Source organism: Podarcis bocagei (assembly GCF_964188305.1).
Source record: "Podarcis bocagei genome assembly, chromosome: W".
Taxonomy (NCBI): Eukaryota; Metazoa; Chordata; class Lepidosauria; order Squamata; family Lacertidae; genus Podarcis; species Podarcis bocagei.
The window spans coordinates 867,370-893,739 of record NC_138131.1 but is presented as its reverse complement, the minus strand read 5'-3'; the positions used below and the strand labels follow the sequence as shown (position 1 = coordinate 893,739).

The following is a 26,370-nucleotide window of genomic DNA, read 5'->3' as shown; positions in this document are numbered from 1 at the left end:
AAAGGTCTCAGGGACAAAGGTTACAGACAGGACACCGCAGACTGCTGAGACCGCAAAAGGTCAGACAGAGGGAACGATGTTCCAGACAGCCATGACTTTGTCTGTGAGGGGGAGTATGCTACGCACCCCAGGGTCATGCGTGCAGGCAGACTGTGGCTGCCTGCTGGTGGGGAGTGTGCTCCCTCCGGACCCCACTGCCCACTCCGCAATTATCCCTACAGTAGTCAACTGAGTTTTACTCAGAAGAGATGCGTGAAAATCAACACAGCCATGTAATTTGTGCCCATCAATTTAAATAGGTCTGCTGTGGAAAGGACTGATGTTGACTACAACCCTGATGTTTTCTGATTATTTTATAGAGCGTTTCCCTCAATACCAAAAAATGGAGGCAGAGACAATTTACTGAATTTCAAAACCACTGAAGCTTTATTGAATGAACGAATCAATTTATTACAGCCACAAACCAGAATATGGACTTATACAGAGATAGAGAACATGTAGAAGAAGAAGAGGAGTTTGGATTTGATATCCCGCTTTATCACTACCCTAAGGAGTCTCAAAGCGGCTAACATTCTCCTCCCCCCCCCCAACAAACATTCTGTGAGGTGAGTGGGGCTGAGAGACTTCAGAGAAGTGTGACTGGCCCAAGGTCACCCAGCAGCTGCATGTGGAGGAGCAGAGACGCAAACCTGGTTCCCCAGATTACGAGACTACCGCTTTTAACCACTACACCACACTGGCTCTCATATATATGTAGGTTAAAATCAAAATCTATAAGCTAGAACACAGTAAAGAATACAGATGTGAAACTACTAAAATGTGTAGTTTAAGACCTTAACCGCTAATTTAAAATATGCATGTCAATGCTTTTTTATAATTAAGTCAGGTAAAGTAATTATTACTCTTAATATTATTCATTGCTATGAGGCTTCTTGAAGCAATTCAGAATACAATCAATATTAGCACAACACTTTCCTTTACAACGACAGCTTAAAAAGCAACAATTTAAAAGCAATAAAAAAGTAATATTTCATAGGCAAGAATTCTAAAACAACAGCAATGATCACAATTAGCAACAACACACAATGAAACAGCAAGCAAAACTTGCCACTCCATCATCGCTGAGCCTTGAAACTTGTGCCTTATCCCCATAATCGAAACTGACATCAAGTCTTATGTCATCTGGAAGAGAATGGAGGAGAAGAGAGATGAATTTCTGCCACATTTACTGATTCACCAAATTGACCTGGCCCCCATTCCACCCTATTTACAAGGAGGCTTTATGGATCCTGTCTTTGGTGGCAACGACTCCTTCCAAGCCTGCAGTTTGGCCATGTTTGTGCTGCGGCAGGATTTCACAGCCACATGACCCAGGAGGTCTGCATCAAGCAAGGATGCTGCAGCTACTGAGTGGGCTCTGGAAAGTGCGTCCCATGTCCCCAGGCTGTGGGTGTTACCTTCTTTGGGGCAGAAGTGAGCCAGCTCCAGAGGGACGAGAGCATGCTGTAGAGAAAAGACAAGACCGTACTGGATCAGATGACTGATTTGATCCTAAACCCTCCCCCCCAAATAATGGGTGCAAGAGAACATGGAAGCAGACCCAAGCCAGGGAAGACTTGCTTCCATCATGGGATGAGTGAGTTCTATTGCCTGGCCCCAATCCCTTGCCCCAGGTGACCTCAATGGGTCCTGCAGCCTACTAGGCAGAGGTGGAAGTGTAAGATCAAGGAAGAGGGCAGGAAATGTCTCCAGCCTTGTCCGGCATCCCAGCCTTGTCCAGCATTGTGTTGTGCGCCTGATACCAGACTGTGATTCCTCCTGTGGGAATCCTTTCAGAAGCCACTCTGGGAGCCTCTTGGGGCTGTGAAGGTGCCAAAGGTGAGAGACTTACCTTCAAGCAACTGAGCCTTCTTGCATAGGACATCAGCCAGCTAATGCCACTGGCTGCCAGTTGCCTCTCCGCTGCAATCGCACTTGTTGTGTAACCTCTCAGTTCCTGTGGGAGGAAAGGGGACCTCAGAATCAGGAGGCTGGTCTGGGGGAAAGAGGCAGACCACTGTGAAGCCCTTTACACTCTCAGAGAGAGATCCGTTTCTGTTCTAAAATGGCAATGTCCTCCAGCCCCAAATTGTAGCTCTGCATCCAAGGCCCTCCTTTGGCTGTCTGGGCAAATGGGCCTTTGTTGGCTGGTCCATGTGGCCAGCTTGCCTTACAAGAGGGGAAGGGCCCAAGAGGTGCACTGCTAGGTGGCGGCTTCTCCATGAAAGCTTTCTAGGTCAAACAGCCACTGAGGCCATCAAGATACTTACATTCATCAGCAAGTTCAGGGTCTTAGTGCTTGGGGCCTCCCAGAGGAGGCCTCCCAGCATCAGAGTATAACGTTCCTCTAACTCCTGCAGGCAATGGCAATGAGGGAGAGGATGCGCCAAGCAGGAAAAAGAGAGATCAGATGTTGAGCAATGGGAGCAGTGCTTAAAGCGTGTGAAGAAGAAACAACAACTAGAGAAGTCAAATTTCAAGGCTAACAACTTACCTGCTTGTCGGGCTCAGTTTTGACCTCAATGACCGCCGCAAAGGCTGCATGCGCAATCAGGCTGTGGAGCTTCAGTGGTAATTTGGGCTTCATGAGGCTGGAGAGAAGGAGGGAAACCTTTTTAGACTCGGTCTCATATGGGGGGGGGAAGCATCAAATACATTTCATTCTCTTGAACTGAATGCATGTGTTAGCTTAAACCACTTTTGACAATCAAGCAGCGTATAGATTTTACAGGGTAAAAATGAATAAAGGTAAAATTAAAATAAACACACGAGGGCACTGTTTATGCGGCAGTCTACCTGGCACTTGGTTGCAAGCCTCTAGGTCTTAGTTAATCCCACCCCTAAAAGCTGAGCCATTTCGCAGTCATCTCTAGACAATATAGCTTCTATTTTCTCTCTCACATCTCCACTCATCCTGTAAATAGTTGCTGCATGAATAAAGCTTTTTGAACGCAAGAAACCCAAGAAATTGTAAGCAAATCTTCCAATCGAATTCACTGCAGTGGCAAGGTTTGGTAACACCTTTCCACATTCTGCTCCCCTCCCCCCCCCCCGCCAGCTCCTCGCCAAGCTCAAAAAGCCCGGTATACCTCAGATGGTACAGGGCTTCCAGTGCCATAGCAAGGGCCAATTCAGGCTGCGTAAAGCACGCAATCCGTCCCATGAGATCCTGATAGAGAACAGAGGGCGGAGGGGGAAAACGTCAGTTCCCTATGGACATCAGATGGATTCCTCCAACCCCAAACTCAGTGCAGGAATTGGCAATGTAATGCCAAATGCCTGCACAACCCTTCTCTTGGCCAGACCCCGCCAGGCCTTCCTTCTGCCCAGCATCCCCCCAATCCCATCCCCAGCTCTCCTGCCCCCCTCACCCCTGGATACCTCATGCAACCTCTCACTCACCGCAATTGCCTTGACGGCCATCTTTTTCGAGTACCTCAACCTGTCCTTTTCTCTCTGGCGGGCCTCCAAGCAAGTGGCCAGCACGCAGCAGAGGAACATCTCATCCTTCTCCAGTTGCTGAAATGGCAAGAGTCAGACTGTCAGTTCATGGCAGGAGGGCTTCTCTGCATCTGAGACTGCCAAAATGGGGGTATAAACAGCACTGGTGGATGGGGGTGGGTGAGGGATTTTGTATGTACTGTGCTGTTTTCTCAAATACTAACCACAGGCGATGCCCAGACCCTGCCAGTCTCTGAACCATCTGCAACAAGAGAAGAAGGAAAGGACATGGGGGCAGGTTAGTTCATTTCTACTTCTTTTCCACAGTTGAGGATTAGAGCATGAAGGCCACCCCTCCTTACGCTCCAAAATGAAAAGGAAGCATTTGCTCACGTGGGCCCACAGCAACCCTGGACTTCTTGGGGACTTTGCGGGTCCCCTTCTTCTTGCGGGCTGCCATGTCCCTCAGTCGGCTGAACCTAGGAGAGAAGGAGAGGGGCAGACCTTGTTGTTGTTGTTATACCGCCCTATACCCACAGGTCTCAGTTACAACCAGTGCTTTTTTTCTGGGGGGGATGCAGGGGTACGCACACCCCAAAACATTTTGTGAATCTTTGCACTTTTGTCCATTTACTGTACTGCATTTATTTTCCCCAATTTGAACTATAAAATGGTGATTTTCTTGAGTCAAAATGAGAGTACCCCAAACTGTGCTTCATTAAGTCCAGGGTCAACGCAGCAGTCTACCAGGAGATTTTGGAGCACTTCATGCTTCCTTCTGCAGACAAGCTTTATGGGGATGCTGATTTCATTTCCCAGCAGGACTTGGCACCTGCCCACACTGCCAAAAGTACCAAAACCTGGTTCAATGCCCATGGGATTACTGTGCTTGATTGGCCAGAAGACTCACCTGACCTGAACCCCATAGTGAATCATAGAATCATACAATCATAGAGTTGGAATAGACCACAAGGGCCATCGAGTCCAACCCCCTGCCAAGCAGGAAACACCATCAGAGCACTCCTGACATATGGTTGTCAAGCCTATGGGGCATTGCCAAGAGAAAGATGAGACACATGAGACCGAGCAATGCAGAAGAGCTGAAGGCTGCTGTTGAAGCATCCTGGTCTTTCATAACACCTCAGCAGTGCCACAGGCTGATAGCATCCATGCCACGCCGCACTGAGGCAGTAATTGATGCAAAAGGGGCCCAAACCAAGTACTGAGTACATATGCATGCTTCTACTTCTCAGAGGTCAAATATTGCTCTATTTGCAATCCTTGTTTTGCTGATTTCATTTCATATTCTAATTTTCTGAGATTGTTAATTTGGGGTTTTCATCAGCTGTATGCCATAATATCACAATCATAACAAATAAAGGCTTGACATATCTCACTTTGCATGTCATGAGTCTATCTCATATATTAGTTTCACCTTTTAAGTTGAATTACTTGAATAAATGAACTTTTCCACGATATTCTAATTTCCCGAGTTTCCCCTGTACGCTAAGTAGAAGAGAAGCATTGCCAACCGACCCCACCCTCCCCCTCTTTCCCCCTCTGTTCTTCCTAACCCAACACTGCATGCAACACTAATGTCTCACAACAAATGAAACTGATCTGTAGAAAACACAACTACTGATACGGAAGGGGGGGCATGCCTTTCTTCACCCTTCTGCCAGTCACCAGAGGGTCCGAGGCGATGACCTCAAGGGTACCCAGCCCCACGTGGACCCCTCAGCCCCCACACCGATGCACAAGCACCACACTCTACCCCAAGCCCCATAAATAAAGTGCCTTTTCCCCTTTCCTACACCGACCCGCTATTACGGGTGAAATAAGCCCAAAATCTTATGCCTTCCCTCCCGCTCTATCTTTACTATGGGTTGACCGTACGAAGCTGTATTCCCTATTCCTTTCAATGGCTGCGTTCTACCCAATCAGAACCATGCATTCGCTTTGCAGAGCTAGCTCAGCGAGCTCCTGCACGCCTCATTCAACCTCTTGACAAGCTGCTGACGGCTCCACGCTGGGAGAACAATGGAACCGAAACTTGTGAACTCATAAAAGTGTCAAATCTTGCTACAATGTATCCATTTTGTTTCCAACCTCAATTATCAATATAAAATGGACTAAAATCTTTAAAAAATCGTATAAAATCAACCACAACTCCGATTTTCTTGCTTTTGGTGCCAATCGGCTCAGTCTCTCCAGGACTCCATGAAACCTCCCCTGCCCTCCACGATCCCTCAAGCGAGGTGTCACGTACTCAGGAAGACCCTAATCCTGTCAAATCGCTCTGCCAAGCCTTTCCTCTGGGCAATGCCAGGTGGCAGGCTATGCATACATGAACCATTGTCTTCTCATCACCGGTACTCAGGATGTGCTTATCTGTGCATATCTCCAGTTCTGCATATTCCCCCCTCCATATGTTAATCCAGTGTAACCCAACCTCTTCCTAATGTATTCATGATGTAACTGTAATGTATTTTGCACTGTATTCTGGGACATGGAGGGAAGTTTTAAAAGTTCATGTCACCCCTTTCCCGGGGTTCAATCTTGCCTTGAACCTGTTGCACAATAAACTTGGATCTTCTGCAGCTTGCTCCTGTCTCCGGCTGAGCTCATTTTCCTCTGCAGGGACCCGCGGACTTAGTCCGACGAGCTGGGTGGCAGAGCAGCCTCGCACCCAGATTTTACAGTAACATTTGGCACCCGAACCGGGACGTGCGGTTCTCCCGCGTTGCTGACTGGGGGCCCTGAAATCTTCAGCCGGCTCAGACCATTTTGCCTAGGAAGATCCTTTTGGACCTCCGGCCATCTTACGGGCGCTAATTGAATGCCCCAGGAGTTCAGCCGGGGAGCAAAGAGGGATCCAGCCGGCTTATTCATCGATCCCGGGGTCACAGTTGAAGACGCGTGAGTATAAGGAAAAAGGGAAATCCAGTGCACTGGTGGGAAGGGGGTGGTAATCTCCTGGCAACTGAATTCTCTGCCCTCCTCTCTATCGCTCCTTCTTACCTTTCTCTTGGTCCGCTTAGTGAGAGAGACCGTGCACCGCTGCTCAACCCGAAAGGGGGGTTCTGAGCTCCATCTCTTTTCTTAAAATCTCCAGCCAGCCGCACCAACTGGGAGCCCGAAAGTAAGACGGAGAGAACTGGCTTGAAAGACAGCTGAATCACCGCAACGGGCATCCCATTTGAAAGCAAGGGGTTGGAGCTCTCTTTCCGAACTTCCCTAGTGCCCCGGCAAGGGGGCAGGAAGGGGTCTGGCTTTCTATCATTAATCCCAGCCGCACCGGTCGGTGCCACGTAAGTGAGCCCGCTTCCGAAAGCAAGGGGGATTTTCGGTTCAAAACTCTATCCAGGGATCACCCGATCTGGCACCGCACGGCTCGGGCGTTCAGTAGGGCCCCTTTTCCTGAGATTGTGACGATAGGTAGGAGGTTGCCAGGAGGGATAGCCCAGGAGGAATTGGGCGAGATTTGGCAGAGTGGAAAGGAACCCCAGGTTTTGGAATAGGAAGTAAGGAAAGGAACAAAAGGAAACCGGATAGTTAGAGCTCACTAAAATCACTAGGAAGTTGCCACGCAACAAGAGATAGGAAAACCCTAAATAAACCCCTGTACAAGTTACCCAAATCCTCATCGACCCCTCTCTTTCTTTCTTTTTTATAATAATATTTATTAGTTTTCCAACAAATTAAACACAACACTACAAAAAACCAAAAAAGAAAAAACCTACAATAATACAATACAATACAATACAAAAAGAGAAAAAAACCACTACAAAACACTAACATACAACTAACAAAACAAAAACCATTTAAAACACAGTCCAATTTCAATATGTTATCTTTCTTTCACTAATTTCCACGACCTCCTCACACCTCCCTTTTTGTATTCCACTTCTATTAATTGTTTCAGCAATTCCTTTCCATCTTCCACTGTTTTCTATCCTATAATTGTCTTAACACATTCTAACCTTATTTTTCCCTTTAATACTCTAATAATCTATTTATACTTAATTCCTTATAACATTTCTACTAAAGCCATATAACTTCATTCCAACATTTTTCTAACATTCATTAATTTTACAGTATTTCTGTAAATAGTCTTTAAAGTTTTTCCAGTCTTCTTCCACTGACTCTTCTCCCTGGTCTCAGATTCTGCCAGTCATTCCCGCCAATTCCATGTAGTCAATCAACTTCATCTGCCATTCTTCCCTGGTGGGTAAATCTTGTGTCTTCCAATATTTCGCAATGAGTATTCTTGCTGCTGTTGTTGCATACATAAAAAAAGTTCTATCCTTCTTTAACACCAATTGGCCGACCATGCCCAGGAGAAAGGCCTCTGGTTTCTTAAGGTAGGTATATTTAAATACCTTTTTCATTTCATGATAAATCATCTCCCAGAATGCCTTAATCCTTGGGCATGTCCACCAAAGGTGAAAGAATGTACCTTCAGTCTCATTACATTTCCAACATTTATTATCGGGCAAATGGTAGATTTTTTGAAGCTTAGCTGGTGTCATGTACCACCTATAAATCATTTTCATTAAATTTTCTCTTAAGGCATTACATGCCTTAAATTTCATACCTGTGGTCCATAACCGTTCCCAGTCAGCCATCATTATGTTATGTCCAACATATTTTGTTTTTTTAAAAAATGATATTTATTAAAATTTCAGAGGAAAGAATTACATAAAAACAAGAAATTAAAAAATAAAAAACAAAAATAAAAATACAAGAAAAATATAAAATACAAAATACAGAATAGAAAAATAAAAACACTTACAAAGGAAAAAAAAAGAAAAAAATAAATCAATCTTTCCATGCCTTACATTCATATCCTTGTTTCCCTGACCTCCTCATACCTCCCCTTTTTTGTATTCCAATTCAATTAGTTAATTCAGCAATTTCTTTCCCTCTTTATTTTCTCCTAATCCTTTAACTTAATATAGTATAACTTTAAATTTTCACCTGTTATCAATCCATTTTTACATACACCTTTATAGCATTACTGCTTAAACCACTTAACTTCATTCTAACATCATTCTAACATTCATTAATTTTACAATATTTCTGTAGATAATCTTTAAATTTCTTCCAATCTTCTTTCACCAACTCTTCTTTGAGGTCCTCTCCCCTAGCATGGAAGACGAAGAGCAGACTCCATTTGAGGATCTCTCCCTCAAGACAGTCGATCAGGTATATGAAGACGAGCAGCAAAGTCAGCCCTCAGGGAATGTGCAGGCGACCTTGGAATGGACAGCTCATGGAAGAACCCTGACCAAACCTAAGAGGAGGCGTGTGATAATAATAATAATAATAATAATAATAATAATAATAATAATAATAATAATAATAATAATAATAATATTTATTATTTATACCCCGCCCATCTGGCTGGGCCTCCCCAGGTCGGTACACCAAAAGGAATCCTGTACTGCCCCTATTGCCCAACTTCCAGAACATGCACTCAGAAAACTGGGTCTTCCCAATAGGACGCCTGGTGCAAACTAATGACTTCCTAAAAATCACTGCAACCCCCCCTCCCCGCCCACGTGACCTGGGTTGCTGTGTGTAAGAGAAACCTGGTGGACAAGCAGCGGCAAGGACAGGCCCATCTGCTTCATCCAACCAAGTCTCTGTTACACATGCCAGGTCAAATCCTCCATCCATGATCAAGTCATGGATGGCAGTGGTCTTATGAATCATTGACCTGGCATTGCACAGCAGCACCTTCAGGTCATGTGGGTATCCCTTGCTGATTCTAGTATCCATCCGGTCAGGACCAGACCCGGAGGCAGGGATAGTCCTCAGACAACGACTAAACCTGCCTCCTCTGTAATGACATGGTCTGGTCTTAGCGTAACTCCTCCTCCTACCCGTGATCACTGAGATCGGTTGTCCCAGTGCATCCCCCCCCTGTGGAACATGCCCCAGCCATTTTATGGGCTGGGGCCCACTCCCCGGCAGCCCTGACCCCTCCCCCTAAAAACAAAATAACACCTTAAACAAACAAACAAAACCAATAAAACAATACAAACAAAAAAATGTAAAAATTACAAAAACATCAAAATAATAATAATAATAATAATAATAAAATTCCCCAAGCCCAACCAAACATCAATCCCACCCCCACATACAAAAAATCCAGAGAAATTTTTTTAAAAACATTTTAAAAACACTCTGTGCCTCTCCGGCAATAACAACTGTCCTAGTGAGGCCTGTCAGGTGGTAAGTGGCAGGGAGGAGCAGGGCCCTCAGGCACTCACTCAGGGGAGTCCTCCTGGGCAGCAGGCAGCAAGCAGCACGCAGTCCTTGTGAGGCTTCAGGCCCCGCCCCAGGCCAGATGGTAAGTGGCAAAAGCAGGGCCCTCAAGCACTCACTCAGGGGAGTCCTCCTGGGCAGCAGGCAGCAAGCCGCACGCAGTCCTTATGAGGCCCCAGGCCCCGCCCCAGGCCAGATGGTAAGTGGCAAGAGCAGGGCCCTCAAGCACTCACTCAGGGGAGTCCTCCTGGGCAGCAGGCAGCAAGCCGCACGCAGTCCTTATGAGGCCCCAGGCCCCGCCCCTGGCCAGATGGTAAGTGGCAGGAAGGAGCAGGGCCCTCAGGCACTCACTCAGGGGAGTCCTCCTGGGCAGCAGGCAGCAAGCAGCACGCAGTCCTTATGAGGCCCCAGGCCCCGCCCCAGGCCAGATGGTAAGTGGCAAGAGCAGGGCCCTCAGGCACTCACTCAGGGGAGTCCTCCTGGGCAGCAGGCAGCAAGCCGCACGCAGTCCTTATGAGGCCCCAGGCCCCGCCCCTGGCCAGATGGTAAGTGGCAGGAAGGAGCAGGGCCCTCAGGCACTCACTCAGGGGAGTCCTCCTGGGCAGCAGGCAGCAAGCCGCACGCAGTCCTTATGAGGCCCCAGGCCCCGCCCCTGGCCAGATGGTAAGTGGCAAGAGCAGGGCCCTCAGGCACTCACTCAGGGGAGTCCTCCTGGGCAGCAGGCAGCAAGCAGCACGCAGTCCTTATGAGGCCCCAGGCCCCGCCCCTGGCCAGATGGTAAGTGGCAAGAGCAGGGCCCTCAGGCACTCACTCAGGGGAGTCCTCCTGGGCAGCAGGCAGCAAGCAGCACGCAGTCCTGCTGATAGGGGATTCCATACTGAGGGGAACAGAAGCAGTGATCTGTGGGCCTGACAAGATGTCTCGGGAAGTGTGCTGACTCCCCGGGGCTAGCATCCAAGATGTAACTGAACGACTACAAGGAATCATAAAACCCACTGACAAATACCCCTTCCTCTTGGTTCATGTGGGAACCAATGACACTGCAAGCAATAGCCTCCAGAAGATCAAAAGAGACTATGGGGCTCTCGGCAGGAAATTGAAGCAACTAAATGCACAAATTGTCATCTCATCTGTCCTCCCAGTTGAAAGACGTGGCCCAGGGAGAGAGGGAAAAATAGTGGAAGTGAACAGCTGGCTTCGCAAATGGTGTAAACAGGAACGGTTTGGATTCTTAGATCACGGACTGCAGTTTCTTGAAGATGGACTTCTGGCAAGCGATGGGCTGCACCTCACAACGGTTGGGAGGAATGTTTTTGCCAAAAATCTCAGAAACCTCATCAGGAGGGCTTTAAACTGACTAATGTGGGGGAGGGAGACAGTGCTCCTGAAGGTAGGAGTCTATCAATTGATGAAGATGATCATCCAAATGTCATAGACCAAATGGAGCAAACAGCACGCAGACCTAGTGGTGGGAGGAAAAAATCCTTAAATAAGAGACACGGGGGAATGATTAATGGACTTCAATGTCTGTACACTAATGCGCAAAGCATGGGAAATAAACAAGATGAGCTTGAGCTCTTGGTACAGCAAACTAAATATGACATAATAGGCATCACTGAAACCTGGTGGGATAAGTCCCACGATTGGAATGTAATAATGGGGGGATGCAATCTATTTCAGAGAAACATACCAGACAAGAAAGGAGGAGGAGTGGTGTTATATGTCAGGGATGTGTATACCTGTGAAGAGATCCATGATTTAGAACCTCAAAGCCAAAGTGAGAGCATTTGGGTCAAAATTAAGGGATAGAAGAATAACAGTGACCTCGTTGTGGGAGTTTACTATAGATCCCCAAGCCAAACGGAGGACATAGATGATGCCTTCCTGGAACAGATGGCCAAGCATGCAAAAGGAAGGGAGATAGTAGTAATGGGGGACTTCAATTACCCGGATATTTGTTGGATGTCAAACTCAGCCAAGAGCATAAGGTCAAACAGATTCCTCACTGGCCTTGCAGACAACTTCATTGTCCAGAAAGTGGGAGAAGCAACAAGAGGAACAGCCATTTTAGAACTGGTCCTAACCAATGTTGATGACCTGGTTAGTGGGGTAGAAGTGGAAGGATCATTAGGCGCAAGTGATCATGCTCTTCTGAAGTTTACTATACAGCGGAAAGGAGCAGCCAAGCATACTAGGACTCAATTTCTTGACTTTAAGAAAGCCGGCTTCATAAAACTTAGGGAAGTGATGGGTGACATCCCATGGACAGTAATACTAAAAGGACAGGGAGTTCATGATGGCTGGGAGTTTGTTAAGAGGGAGTTGATGGCTGGGAGTTTGTTAAGACGGAGATAGTAAAAGCACAACGTCAGGCAATACCAATGAAACGGAAACATGGAAGGTGCCTAAAGAAGCCAGGGTGGCTATCTAAAGAACTTTTAACTGAGTTAAAATTAAAAAAGGATGTGTACAAAAAATGGAAAAGGGGGGAAATCACCAAAGAGGAATTCAGACAAATAGCCAGCACGTGTAGACACAAAGTAATAATAATAATAATAATAAATTATTATTTATACCCCGCCCATCTGGCTGGGCCTCCCCAGCCACTCTGGGCGGCTTCCATAAAAACCAAAAATACAATAAAATATCACACGTTAAAAACTTCCCTGAACAGGGCTGCCTTAAGATGTCTCCTGAATGTCAAGTAGTTGTTTATCGCTTTGACATCTGCTGGAAGGGCGTTCCACAGGGCGGGCGCCACTACCGAGAAGGCCCTCTGCCTGGTTCCCTGTAGCTTTACTTCTCGCAATGAGGGAACCGCCAGAAGGCCCTCGGTGCTGGACCTCAGCGTCCGGGCAGAATGATGGGGGTGGAGACGCTCCTTCAGGTATACTGGACCGAGGCCGTTTAGGGCTTTAAAGGTCAGCACCAACACTTTGAATTGTGCTCGGAAACATACTGGGAGCCAATGCAGGTCTTTCAAGACCGGTGTTATATGGTCTCGGCGGCCGCTCCCAGTCACCAGTCTAGCTGCCGCGTTCTGGATTAGTTGTAGTTTCCGAGTCACCTTCAAAGGTAGCCCCACGTAGAGTGCATTGCAGTAGTCCAAGCGGGAGATAACCAGAGCATGCACCACTCTGGCGAGACAGTCCGCAGGCAGATAGGGTCTCAGCCTACGTACCAGATGGAGCTGGTAAACAGCTGCCCTAGACACAGATTTGACCTGTGCCTCCATGGACAGCTGTGAGTCCAAAATGACTCCCAGGCTGCGCACCTGGTCCTTCAGGGGCACAGTTACCCCATTCAGGACCAGGGAATCCTCCACACCTGCCCACCTCCTGTCCCCCAAAAACAGTACTTCTGTCTTGTCAGGATTCAACCTCAATCTGTTAGCCGCCATCCATCCTCCAACCGCCTCCAGACACTCACACAGGACCTTCACCGCCTTCACTGGTTCTGATTTAAAAGAGAGGTAGAGCTGGGTATCATCCGCATACTGATGAACACCCAGCCCAAAGCTCCTGATGATCTCTCCCAGCGGCCGCATGTAAATGTTGAAAAGCATGGGGGAGAGGACAGAACCCTGAGGCACCCCACAAGTGAGAGCCCAGGGGTCTGAACACTCATCCCCCACCACCACTTTCTGAACACGGCCCAGGAGGAAGGAGCGGAACCACTGTATAACAGTGCCCCCAGCTCCCAGCCCCTCAAGACGGTCCAGAAGGATGCTATGGTCGATGGTATCAAACGCCGCTGAGAGATCCAGCAGAACTAGGAAACAGCTCTCACCTTTGTCCCTAGCCCGCCGGAGATCATCAACCAGTGCGACCAAGGCAGTTCCAGTCCCATGATGAGGCCTGAATCCCGACTGGAAGGGATCCAAATGGTCCGCTTCTTCCAGGCGTGCCTGGAGTTGTTCGGCAACCGCTCGCTCAATCACCTTGCCCAGGAATGGAAGATTTGAGACTGGGCGATAATTGGCCATCGTGGCCGCATCTAAAGATCGTTTTTTAAGAAGCGGTTTAATAACCGCCTCTTTCAGCGAGTCTGGGAAGGCTCCCTCACGGAGGGAAGCATTCACCACCCCACGAAGCCCATCGCCCAGCCCTTCCCGGCTAGCTTTTATAAGCCAGGATGGGCAAGGATCCAGGAGACAGGTGGTTGGTTTCACTCGTCCAAGCAGCCTGTCCACATCCTCGGAGGTAACCGATTGGAATTGATCCCACTCAACTTGACTAGACAGAACTCTAGCACTCTCCCGCCCCGGCCCTGCTCCCACGGTGGAGTCTACTTCCCGAATCTGAGCGATTTTATCTGCAAAAAACTTTGCAAAATCATTACAGGAGAACATGTGGCCCGTACTGGGCCCCGATGTTGCAGGTGGTTCCGCTAAATTGTGAACCACCTGAAAAAGTCTCCTGCTGCTGTTTTCTGCAGATGCAATAGAGGCGGTGAAGAAATTCTTCTTCGCCGTCGCTATCGCCACTTGGTAGGCTCGACATTGAGCTCTAACCTGTGTCCGGTCAGATTCGGAATGAGTTATCCGCCACCGGCGCTCTAGCCGTCTCAGCGATTGTTTCATTGCCCTCAGCTCCGGGGAAAACCACGGGGCTGTCCGGGCTCCATGCAATCGGAGAGGGCGCTTCGGAGCCAAACAGTCAATAGCCCTGGTTAACTCCACATTCCAGCGGGCCACCAGGGAATCAGATGAAAGGCCATCAACATGGGATAAAGCATCCCCTACCACTCTCTGGAAACCATTTGGATCCATTAAGTGGCGGGGGCGGACCATCCGAATTGCTCCCACCTCCCTGCAGAGGGGATGGGTCGCAGAGAAGTCCAGTTGCACCAGGAAGTGATCTGACCATGGCACTTCTTTCGTTTCGCTTTTACTTAGTGTCAGATCACCAACATCCATAGAGGTAAACACCAGGTCCAAGGCATGTCCACGGCTATGGGTTGGGCCAGACTTATTCAGGGACAGCCCCATGGAGGCCATGCTTTCCACGAAGTCCCGAGCGGCCCCTTGTAAGGTCGTGTCGGCATGGATGTTAAAATCCCCTAGGACGACCAAGCTAGGTGTCTCCAGGAGAACATCCGCCACGACCTGAAGCAGCTCGGGCAGGGAATCCTTGGTGCAGCGGGGAGGTCGGTACACCAAAAGGAATCCTGTACTGCCCCTATTGCCCAATTTCCAGAACATGCACTCAGAAAACTGGGTCTTCCCAATAGGACGCCTGGTGCAAACCAATGACTTCCTAAAAATCACTGCAACCCCCCCCTCCCCGCCCACATGACCTGGGTTGCTGTGCGTAAGAGAAACCTGGTGGACAAGCAGCGGCAAGGACAGGCCCATCTGCTTCATCCAACCAAGTCTCTGTTACACATGCCAGGTCAAATCCTCCATCCATGATCAAGTCATGGATGGCAGTGGTCTTATGAATCATTGACCTGGCATTGCACAGCAGCACCTTCAGGTCATGTGGGTATCCCTTGCTGATTCTAGTATCCATCCGGTCAGGACCAGACCCGGAGGCAGGGATAGTCCTCAGACAACGACTAAACCTGCCTCCTCTGTAATGACATGGTCTGGCCTTAGCGTAACTCCTCCTCCTACCCGTGATCACCGAGATCGGTTGTCCCAGTGCATCTCCCCCTGTGGAACATGCCCCAGCCATTTTATGGGCTGGGGCCCACTCCCCGGCAGCCCTGAACCCTCCCCCTAAAAACAAAATAACACCTTAAACAAACAAACAAAGCCAATAAAACAATACAAACAAAAAAATGTAAAAATTACAAAAACATCAAAATAAAAAAATAATAATTCCCCAAGCCCAACCAAACATCCATCCCACCCCCACCCCCCACATACAAAAAATCCAAAGAAAATTTTCTAAAAAAACATTTTAAAAACACCCTGTGCCCCTCCGGCAATAACAACTGTACTAGTGAGGCCTGTCAGGCCCCGCCCTGGGCCAGGTGGTAAGTGGCAGAAAGGAGCAGGGCCCTCAAGCACTCACTCAGGGAGTCTTCCTGGGCAGCAGGCCGCAAGCAGCACACAGTCCTTATGAGGCCCCAGGCCAGATGGTAAGTGGCAAGAGCAGGGCCCTCAAGCACTCACTCAGGGGAGTCCTCCTGGGCAGCAGGCCGCAAGCAGCACACAGTCCTTATGAGGCCCCAGGCCAGATGGTAAGTGGCAGGAAGGAGCAGGGCCCTCAAGCACTCACTCAGGGAGTCTTCCTGGGCAGCAGGCCGCAAGCAGCACACAGTCCTTATGAGGCCCCAGGCCAGATGGTAAGTGGCAAGAGCAGGTCCCTCAAGCACTCACTCAGAGGAGTCCTCCTGGGCAGCAGGCCGCAAGCAGCACACAGTCCTTATGAGGCCCCAGGCCAGATGGTAAGTGGCAAGAGCAGAGCCCTCAGGCACTCACTCAGGGAGTCTTCCTGGGCAGCAGGCCGCAAGCAGCACACAGTCCTTATGAGGCCCCAGGCCAGATGGTAAGTGGCAGGAAGGAGCAGGGCCCTCAAGCACTCACTCAGGGAGTCTTCCTGGGCAGCAGGCCGCAAGCAGCACGCAGTCCTTATGAGGCCCCAGGCCCCGCCCCAGGCCAGATGGTAAGTGGCAAGAGCAGGGCCCTCAGGCACTCACTCAGGGAGTCTTCCTGGGCAGCAGGCCACAAGCAGCACACAGTCCTTATGAGGCCCCAGGCCCCGCCCCAGGCCAGATGGTAAGCGGCAGAAAGGAGCAGGGCCCTCAAGCACTCACTCAGGGAGTCTTCCTGGGCAGCAGGCCGCAAGCAGCACACAGTCCTTATGAGGCCCCAGGCCCCGCCCCAGGCCAGATGGTAAGTGGCAGAAAGGAGCAGGGCCCTCAAGCATTCACTCAAGGAGTCTTCCTGGGCAGCAGGCCGCAAGCAGCACGCAGTCCTTATGAGGCCCCAGGCCCCGCCCCAGGCCAGATGGTAAGTGGCAGAAAGGAGCAGGGCCCTCAAGCATTCACTCAGGGAGTCTTCCTGGGCAGCAGGCCGCAAGCAGCACGCAGTCCTTATGAGGCCCCAGGCCCCGCCCCAGGCCAGATGGTAAGTGGCAAGAAGGAGCAGGGCCCTCAAGCACTCACTCAGGGAGTCTTCCTGGGCAGCAGGCCGCAAGCAGCACGCAGTCCTTATGAGACCCCAGGCGAGATGGTAAGTGGCAGGAAGGAGCAGGGCCCTCAAGCACTCACTCAGGGAGTCTTCCTGGGCAGCAGGCCGCAAGCAGCACACAGTCCTTATGAGGCCCCAGGCCAGATGGTAAGTGGCAGGAAGGAGCAGGGCCCTCAAGCACTCACTCAGGGAGTCTTCCTGGGCAGCAGGCCGCAAGCAGCACACAGTCCTTATGAGGCCCCAGGCCAGATGGTAAGTGGCAAGAGCAGGGCCCTCAAGCACTCACTCAGGGGAGTCCTCCTGGGCAGCAGGCCGCAAGCAGCACACAGTCCTTATGAGGCCCCAGGCCAGATGGTAAGTGGCAGGAAGGAGCAGGGCCCTCAAGCACTCACTCAGGGAGTCTTCCTGGGCAGCAGGCCGCAAGCAGCACACAGTCCTTATGAGGCCCCAGGCCAGATGGTAAGTGGCAAGAGCAGGTCCCTCAAGCACTCACTCAGAGGAGTCCTCCTGGGCAGCAGGCCGCAAGCAGCACACAGTCCTTATGAGGCCCCAGGCCAGATGGTAAGTGGCAAGAGCAGAGCCCTCAGGCACTCACTCAGGGAGTCTTCCTGGGCAGCAGGCCGCAAGCAGCACACAGTCCTTATGAGGCCCCAGGCCAGATGGTAAGTGGCAGGAAGGAGCAGGGCCCTCAAGCACTCACTCAGGGAGTCTTCCTGGGCAGCAGGCCGCAAGCAGCACGCAGTCCTTATGAGGCCCCAGGCCCCGCCCCAGGCCAGATGGTAAGTGGCAAGAGCAGGGCCCTCAGGCACTCACTCAGGGAGTCTTCCTGGGCAGCAGGCCACAAGCAGCACACAGTCCTTATGAGGCCCCAGGCCCCGCCCCAGGCCAGATGGTAAGCGGCAGAAAGGAGCAGGGCCCTCAAGCACTCACTCAGGGAGTCTTCCTGGGCAGCAGGCCGCAAGCAGCACACAGTCCTTATGAGGCCCCAGGCCCCGCCCCAGGCCAGATGGTAAGTGGCAGAAAGGAGCAGGGCCCTCAAGCATTCACTCAAGGAGTCTTCCTGGGCAGCAGGCCGCAAGCAGCACGCAGTCCTTATGAGGCCCCAGGCCCCGCCCCAGGCCAGATGGTAAGTGGCAGAAAGGAGCAGGGCCCTCAAGCATTCACTCAGGGAGTCTTCCTGGGCAGCAGGCCGCAAGCAGCACGCAGTCCTTATGAGGCCCCAGGCCCCGCCCCAGGCCAGATGGTAAGTGGCAAGAAGGAGCAGGGCCCTCAAGCACTCACTCAGGGAGTCTTCCTGGGCAGCAGGCCGCAAGCAGCACGCAGTCCTTATGAGACCCCAGGCGAGATGGTAAGTGGCAGGAAGGAGCAGGGCCCTCAAGCACTCACTCAGGGAGTCTTCCTGGGCAGCAGGCCGCAAGCAGCACACAGTCCTTATGAGGCCCCAGGCCAGATGGTAAGTGGCAGGAAGGAGCAGGGCCCTCAAGCACTCACTCAGGGAGTCTTCCTGGGCAGCAGGCCGCAAGCAGCACACAGTCCTTATGAGGCCCCAGGCCAGATGGTAAGTGGCAAGAGCAGGGCCCTCAAGCACTCACTCAGGGGAGTCCTCCTGGGCAGCAGGCCGCAAGCAGCACACAGTCCTTATGAGGCCCCAGGCCAGATGGTAAGTGGCAGGAAGGAGCAGGGCCCTCAAGCACTCACTCAGGGAGTCTTCCTGGGCAGCAGGCCGCAAGCAGCACACAGTCCTTATGAGGCCCCAGGCCAGATGGTAAGTGGCAAGAGCAGGTCCCTCAAGCACTCACTCAGAGGAGTCCTCCTGGGCAGCAGGCCGCAAGCAGCACACAGTCCTTATGAGGCCCCAGGCCAGATGGTAAGTGGCAAGAGCAGGGCCCTCAGGCACTCACTCAGGGAGTCTTCCTGGGCAGCAGGCCGCAAGCAGCACACAGTCCTTATGAGGCCCCAGGCCAGATGGTAAGTGGCAGGAAGGAGCAGGGCCCTCAAGCACTCACTCAGGGAGTCTTCCTGGGCAGCAGGCCGCAAGCAGCACGCAGTCCTTATGAGGCCCCAGGCCCCGCCCCAGGCCAGATGGTAAGTGGCAAGAGCAGGGCCCTCAGGCACTCACTCAGGGAGTCTTCCTGGGCAGCAGGCCGCAAGCAGCACGCAGTCCTTATGAGGCCCCAGGCCCCGCCCCAGGCCAGATGGTAAGTGGCAAGAGCAGGGCCCTCAGGCACTCACTCAGGGAGTCTTCCTGGGCAGCAGGCCGCAAGCAGCACGCAGTCCTTATGAGGCCCCAGGCCCCGCCCCAGGCCAGATGGTAAGTCAGAAAAGCTAAAGCACAGAATGAACTCAGGCTTGCTAGAGAGGTTTAAAGCAACAAAAAAGGCTGCATCCAAGAGTATTAAAAGAACTGGCAGATGTGATCTCAGAACCACTGGCAGTCATCTTTGAGAATTCCTGGAGAACAGGCAAAGTCCCGGCAGACTGGAGGAGGGCAAATGTTGTCAAAAAGGGGAAAAAGAGGACCCAAATAATTACCGCCCAGTCAGTCTAACATCAATACCAGGGAAGATTCTGGAGCAGATCTGAAATATACTCAGAGTCGCAAAGTGATTTCATGCTCTTTATTCAGCTCATAGTGGTGAGGAGGAATGAATGAAAGTCCCCTCAAAGTATCTGCTTTATATACATTATTTACACAATGGGCTGCACATGATTGGTTAATTCTGGAATTCTACTGTAAGCCAATCAGGTTGTGGATTCACTTATATCTGGAGCATGATTGGGTGGTTCCTGCCAACCAATCATACTGCTGCATTGTTCTTGGACCAATCAGACTGCTGCATTCTGAATCCTATTGTTCTAGGACCAATCAGACTGCTGCAATTTGGATCCTATTGTTCTAGGACCAATCAGACTGCTGCAGTTTGGATCCTATTCAACTCAGTACATAACACCCCTCCCCTCTAAGTTCCAGTCCTGCCCGGGAGGTCGCATTCATAGTCCTCGAGGTACGCCGGCGGCCTACGTGTGCGTTGCAGCCTGTGGTGTTCCCTGGTCCGGGCTCCAGGTTCTGGCTCATGTTCCAAGGATGCTGGCTGTGATGGGCCTGTTTGGTCTGGCGCAACCGGCTCGCTCAGTCGTGGTTCTGGTTCCGGTGTCCTTTCGGCCTCGCGGGTCCTCTCTGTATTTACTGATTCTGCCTCTCCTGTTGGCCCCTCCTGGTCTATGGGCCTCACTGCCCCTCTGTTTCCTTGGGACTCCTCTGACCTTTCCTCCTCCTGGTTTTCTCCTGGGAATCGTCGCCGTATCTGGTCGCAGTGGCGGCGCCAGCATTGCCCCCCATCAGTTAGCACCTTGTACGACACTGGGCCAGTGACCCTGGTGACTGTGGCGGGTACCCATGCTGGGCCTGCCCCAAAATTCTTTGCGTACACTGGGTCCTGGGCCTCGAAGGTCAAGGGGTTCCTGCCTTCCCCCACCACTACCTCATCCTGAGCTCTATCGGGGTGAAGGCGGTCCAATCTGATTGCAAGGCGCCGACCCATTAGTAGTTCAGCGGGGCTCCGGCCAGCCGTTGAGCTGGGGGTGCTGTGCTGTGCTAGAAGGAATGTGGCAAGGCGGTACTCCCAGTCCCCTTGCGTCATGCGGCGAAGGGTGTCCTTGGTGGTCTGCACCATGCGTTCTGCTTGGCCATTGGTGGCAGGGTGGAACGGCGCTGAACGGATGTGGCGGATGGCGTTCTGCGCTGTGAAGGTTTGGAATTCTCCTGACGTAAATGCAGTCCCGTTGTCTGAGACGAGAGTGTCAGGGAGCCCGTGGGTTGCAAACCGCCTGCGTAGTACCCGGATGGCTGCGGATGTAGAAGTGGACGGTACCAGTGCGACTTCCAGCCATTTGGTGTAGGAGTCCACCACTATGAAGAATGTTTTCCCCTGAAAGGGGCCAGCGAAGTCCACATGCAGGAGTGACCATGGTGCTCGGGTGGACTCCCAGGACTGGACTGGGGCCCTTGGGGGATCTGGGCGGGATTCTTGGCAGGCCTGGCAGTGTTTGACCCAGGCCTCTATCTCTCCGTCGATCCCTGGCCACCACACATAACTCCTGGCAAGGGCCTTCATTCTTACTACCCCTGGGTGTGTCTCGTGTAGGGCTGTGAGGACCCTTTTGCGGAGGGGCTGGGGAACAACGACCCTGCTTCCCCATAACAGGCACCCCTTGTGGGCCGACAGTTCATGTTTGCGGGTTGTGTAGCCAGCAAATTCTGGCCCGGGGCTGCTGCTGGGCCATCCCCTCCACACCCAGTCCAGGACCCGGGAGATGACCCTATCTTTCTTGGAATGGTGTGCAACTTCTTGTGCCTGAATGGGGCGGTCGGGAAGCAGCTCCAGGCTCATAACCTCTTGTGCAGATGCTGGGTCGGGGCCTGTTTCCAGTATGGTAGCCTGCTGAGGGCGTCCGCATGGCCCATCGCCTTCCCAGGTTGGTGAATCAGTGCATACTGGTAGCTGGCAAGGAAAATTGACCACCTGAGGACGCGAGGAGACAGCACTTGGGGGGTCTGCTTTTCGGGGGCAAACAAGCCAAGCAACGGCTTGTGGTCAGTCACCACGGTGAAGGGCCGCCCGTACAAGAAATCATGGAATTTTTTTACTCCCTTCACGATTGCCAGACCCTCCTTGTCTATTTGAGAGTAGTTCCGCTCGGTTGCGTTGAGTGTCTGGGAAAAGTATGCCACCGGTACCTCTCTTCCATCCGGGAGTTCGTGTCCCAGGACAGTGCCAATGCCATACGGTGAGGCGTCGGATGCTAGCACCACCGGCAGCCTCTCGTCGAAGTGTGCCAAGACCGAGTTTGAGACAAGCAAGTCCTTGACTGCCTGGAATGCGGCCTCCTGGCACTGGCCCCACACCCAAGTGGCCCACTTGTCCAGGAGTCTGTGTAGGGGCTCTACTACCGCCGCCTTGTGGGGAAGGAAGGAATGGTAAAAGTTCAATAGTCCCAAGAAGGCCTGAAGTTCAGTCTTGCTCTTGGGCGCTGGGGCATCACAAATGGCCCGTACCTTGTCCCCAGTCGGGTGGACCCCTTCTGCGTCCACCATAAATCCCAGAAAGTCCACCTGAGGCACTCCTAGTAGACATTTTTTCCCGCTTCACCTTGAGACCCGCTGTCTGGAAACGGTGCAGAACGGTGCGGAGGTGGCCCTCAAACTCCTCTGGTGTGGGCCCGGCAATCAACACATCATCGAAGAAGGGGGTGATGCCAGGAATCCCTTTAAGGAGCGAGTCCATTAGATTCTGGAATATGCCTGGTGCCACGCTGACCCCGAATTGCAGCCGCTTTACCCTGAACTCTCCTCTGTGCGTCACAATCGTCTGTGCCTCTGCTGTGGCCTCATCTACTGGCAGCTGTTGATATGCTTGGGCCAAGTCCAGCTTGCCAAAAATTTTCGACCCAGCCAGGGTGGCAAGGACATGGCTGACCACTGGCACTGGGTATGCATGGGCCGTGAGGGCCTTGTTTATGGTACATTTGTAGTCTGCGCAGATGCGGACTGAACCATTAGGCTTGACGGGTGTGACGATTGGGGTTTCCCAGGGGGCATTAGGCACTGGCTCCAGCACTCCTTGCTCCACTTCCTCATCTATACGCGGTCTCAGGGCGAACGGGACCCGGCGTGCCTTGAGCCTGACCGGTTGTACTGCGGGTTCAAGCTGTAGAGCAATGGGGGGACCCTTATACTGTCCCAATTTCCCATCGAAAACCCCTGGAAATTCCTTGCAGATGGCGTCCACGTCCACTTGTAAGGTAGTGTGGTTCACCCCGGTGATGGCTAGCCCCAGTGGTCCAAACCATGCCAATCCCAGTAAGCTAATGTAGGGGCCCTTGACCATGAGCAAGTCCAGTTGCCGTGTCCGCCCTCGGTATTGCACGCTGAAGGTCCCCACCCCCATTGTGGGAACCTTACGTTTCTGGAAGTCCCAGAGGGTGAATGGGGCCGGCCTGAGTTTGGGACCCCCAGTAGGACACAGTTTCCTTAACACAGGAGCAGTCAGTGACAACATTCCTAGAGTGTACATGTTAGAACATGGGGAGGGATGTCTGTCCAGCAAGCAGGCAAACTTCCTGGGGACGGACTTCCTCCGCATGTGGCCAGAGGTGGGTGTGGCCTCACCTGTGCAGGTAATGACAAAAGCACAGGGCAGGCAGCCATCTCTCTCTCTCTGCCATTTTCCTTCGATGAGGAAGCATCTAAAGATGCCCTCTTGGCTCTCAGCCTGTTATGTACTGAGTTGAATAGGACCCAAACTGAAGCAGTCTGATTGGTCCTAGAACAATAGGATCCAAATTGCAGCAGTCTGATTAGTCCTAGAACAATAGGATTCAGAATGCAGCAGTCTGATTGGTCCAAGAACAATGCAGCAGTATGATTGGTTGGCAGGAACCACCCAATCATGCTCCAGAGATAAGTGAATCCACAACCTGATTGGCTTACAGTAGAATTCCGGAATTAGCCAATCATGTGCAGCCCATTGTGTAAATAGTGTATATAAAGCAGATACTGTGAGGGGGCTTTCATTCATTCCTCCTCACCACTATGAGCTGAATAAAGAGCATGAAATCACTTTGCGACTCTGAGTATATTTCACTGGCGACAAAGGTGGGATCCCGCTGAGCTGACTGCCACACACAGCACCGCAGCACCGCCACCTGCCGCACCGCTGCCTCGCACCGTGTATCCAGGCTTCAGCTCCGGGAGACAAGGATCTCAGAATGGCAGCCAACAGCAGCTTCTCGCCATTCAACCCAGCATCTGGAGACTGGGAAGCGTACGCCTCCCGTTTCACCTTCGTCCTAGAAGCCCAAGGGGTCACCGACGAAGAAGACGCCAAGAAGAGGGCGATATTCTTCAGCGTCTGCGGAGAGGAGACGTTTGAAGTCGCCCGGGCTCTCCTTGCGCCTGAAGACGTCGCTGCTGTTCCATACAAAACAATAATGGAACAGCTGAAGGGGCACTTTTTGCCGCAGCCCTCAGTGGTGGCTCGTCGAAATGCCTTCTACGCAAAGTGGCAAGCCCCTGGGGAAACCATAACTGGGTTTGTGACCTCTCTGCGCCAAGCCGCCCGGTTCTGCAACTTCTCAGAGCTGGAGAACATGCTTCGTGACCGCCTCATCGGTGGCCTGAAGGATGAGAAGCTGCAACGACGCCTCTACGCTAAGAAGGACCTAACGTTCCAGGTCGCTCTGGAGGAGGCCCTGGCAACGGAAGCTGCCGAGAGTTCGACGCAAGAGGCACGGCCGAGCCTGCCATCCCAACTGAGGGTCCACCACGAAGACCTCACCGACGACTCAGGATCCGACAGGGAGGAGGTGCACCGAGTACAGCAGCGCACTCAAGCAGCGCACAGACCACAGCTGCCTCGACGAGAAGGAGGAAACTGCGCAAGCTGCGGGGAGAGTCACGAGAGGAGGACCTGTCGTTTCCGCAACGCAGAGTGCAGGCAGTGCAGAAAATCAGGACACATCGCCCGGGTGTGTCGGGCTCGGCCCACCCGACACCAGGCATCAGATGACCAATCCAAGAGCCCCAGGTCCCGGGGCCCAATGCACCAAGGCAACTCGACGGAGCTCACGGACTGCCAGGTATACCAGTTGCCCCACCCCAACGTAGAGAAAATTTATGTAGAGGTACAGATAGAGGGGGCCCCATGCCGCATGGAGCTTGACACGGGTTCAACTCTATCCATAATCTCGGCAAGGACCTTAAGGAAACTGTGTCCTACTGGGGGCCCCAAACTCAGGCCGGCCCCATTGACCCTACGGGACTTCCAGAAACGTAAGGTCCCCACAATGGGGGTGGGGACCTTCAGGGTGCAATACCGAGGGCGGACGCGGCAACTGGACTTGCTTGTGGTTAAGGGCCCCTACATTAGCTTACTGGGATTGGCATGGTTTGGACCACTAGGGCTAGCTGTCACCGGGGTGAACCACACTAGCTTACAAGTGGACGTGGACGCCATATGCAAGGAATTTCCAGGGGTTTTCGACGGGAAATTGGGACAGTATACGCGCCCCCCCGTTGCGCTACAGCTTGACCCCGCAGTACGACCGGTCAGGCTCAAGGCCCGCTGGGTCCCGTTCGCCTTGAAACCCCGTATAGACGAGGAATTGGACCGACTCGTGGAGCAAGGAGTGCTGGAGCCGGTGCCTAATGCCCACTGGGAAACTCCAATCGTCACACCCGTCAAGCCTAATGGTTCGGTCCGCATCTGCGCAGACTACAAATGTACCATAAACAAGGCCCTCACGGCCCACGCATACCCAGTGCCAGTGGTCAGCCATGTCCTTGCCACCCTGGCTGGGTCGAAAATTTTTGGCAAGCTGGACTTGGCCCAAGCATATCAACAGCTGCCAGTAGATGAGGCCACAGCAGAGGCACAGACGATTGTGACGCACAGGGGAGCGTTCAGGGTAAAGCGGCTGCAATTCGGGGTCAGCGTGGCACCAGGCATATTCCAGAATATAATGGACTCTCTCCTCAAAGGGATTCCTGGCGTCACCCCCTTCTTCGATGATGTGTTGATTGCCGGGCCCACACCAGAGGAGTTTGAGGACCGCCTCCGCACCGTTCTGCACCGTTTCCAGACGGCGGGTCTCAAGGTGAAGCGGGAAAAATGTCTACTAGGAGTGCCTCAGGTGGACTTTCTGGGATTTATGGTGGACGCAGAAGGGGTCCACCCGACTGGGGACAAGGTACGGGCCATTTGTGATGCCCCAGCGCCCAAGAGCAAGACTGAACTTCAGGCCTTCTTGGGACTATTGAACTTTTACCATTCCTTCCTTCCCCACAAGGCGGCGGTAGCGGAGCCCCTACACAGACTCCTGGACAAACGGGCCCCTTGGGTCTGGGGCCAGCGCCAGGAGGCTGCATTCCAGGCAGTCAAGGACTTGCTTGTCTCAAACTCGGTCTTGGCACACTTCGACGAGAGGCTGCCGGTGGTGCTAGCATGCGACGCCTCACCCTATGGCATTGGCGCTGTCCTGGGACACGAACTCCCAGATGGAAGAGAGGTACCGGTGGCATACTTTTCCCAGACACTCAACGCAACCGAGCGGAACTACTCGCAAATTGACAAGGAGGGTCTGGCAATTGTGAAGGGAGTAAAAAAATTCCATGATTTCTTGTATGGGCGGCCCTTCACCGTGGTGACTGACCACAAGCCGTTGCTTGGCTTGTTTGCCCCCAAAAAGCAGACCCCCCAAGTGCTGTCTCCTCGCGTCCTCAGGTGGTCAATTTTCCTTGCCAGCTACCAGTATGCACTGATTCACCAACCTGGGAAGGCGATGGGCCATGCGGACGCCCTCAGCAGGCTACCACTGCCGGAAACAGGCCCTGACCCAGCACCTGCACAAGAGGTTATGAGCCTGGAGCTGCTTCCCGACCGCCCCATTCAGGCACAAGAAGTTGCACACCATTCCAA

General features: G+C 52.2%; 1 protein-coding gene across 1 annotated transcript; it reads right to left on the bottom strand.

Annotated features, from left to right (window-relative positions):
* Nucleotides 1–1,355: 1,355 nt before the first annotated feature.
* LOC308578181 (uncharacterized protein) lies at nucleotides 1,356–2,626 on the bottom strand (the record flags this gene model as incomplete). The annotated part of the gene is made up of 5 exons (XM_081178436.1): nucleotides 1,356–1,379; nucleotides 1,429–1,503; nucleotides 1,892–1,996; nucleotides 2,310–2,393; nucleotides 2,534–2,626. 5 exons carry the CDS (start codon nucleotides 2,624–2,626, stop codon nucleotides 1,356–1,358), a joined length of 381 nt encoding a protein of 126 aa, XP_081034562.1.
* Between the last annotated feature and the right edge of the window lie 23,744 nt (nucleotides 2,627–26,370).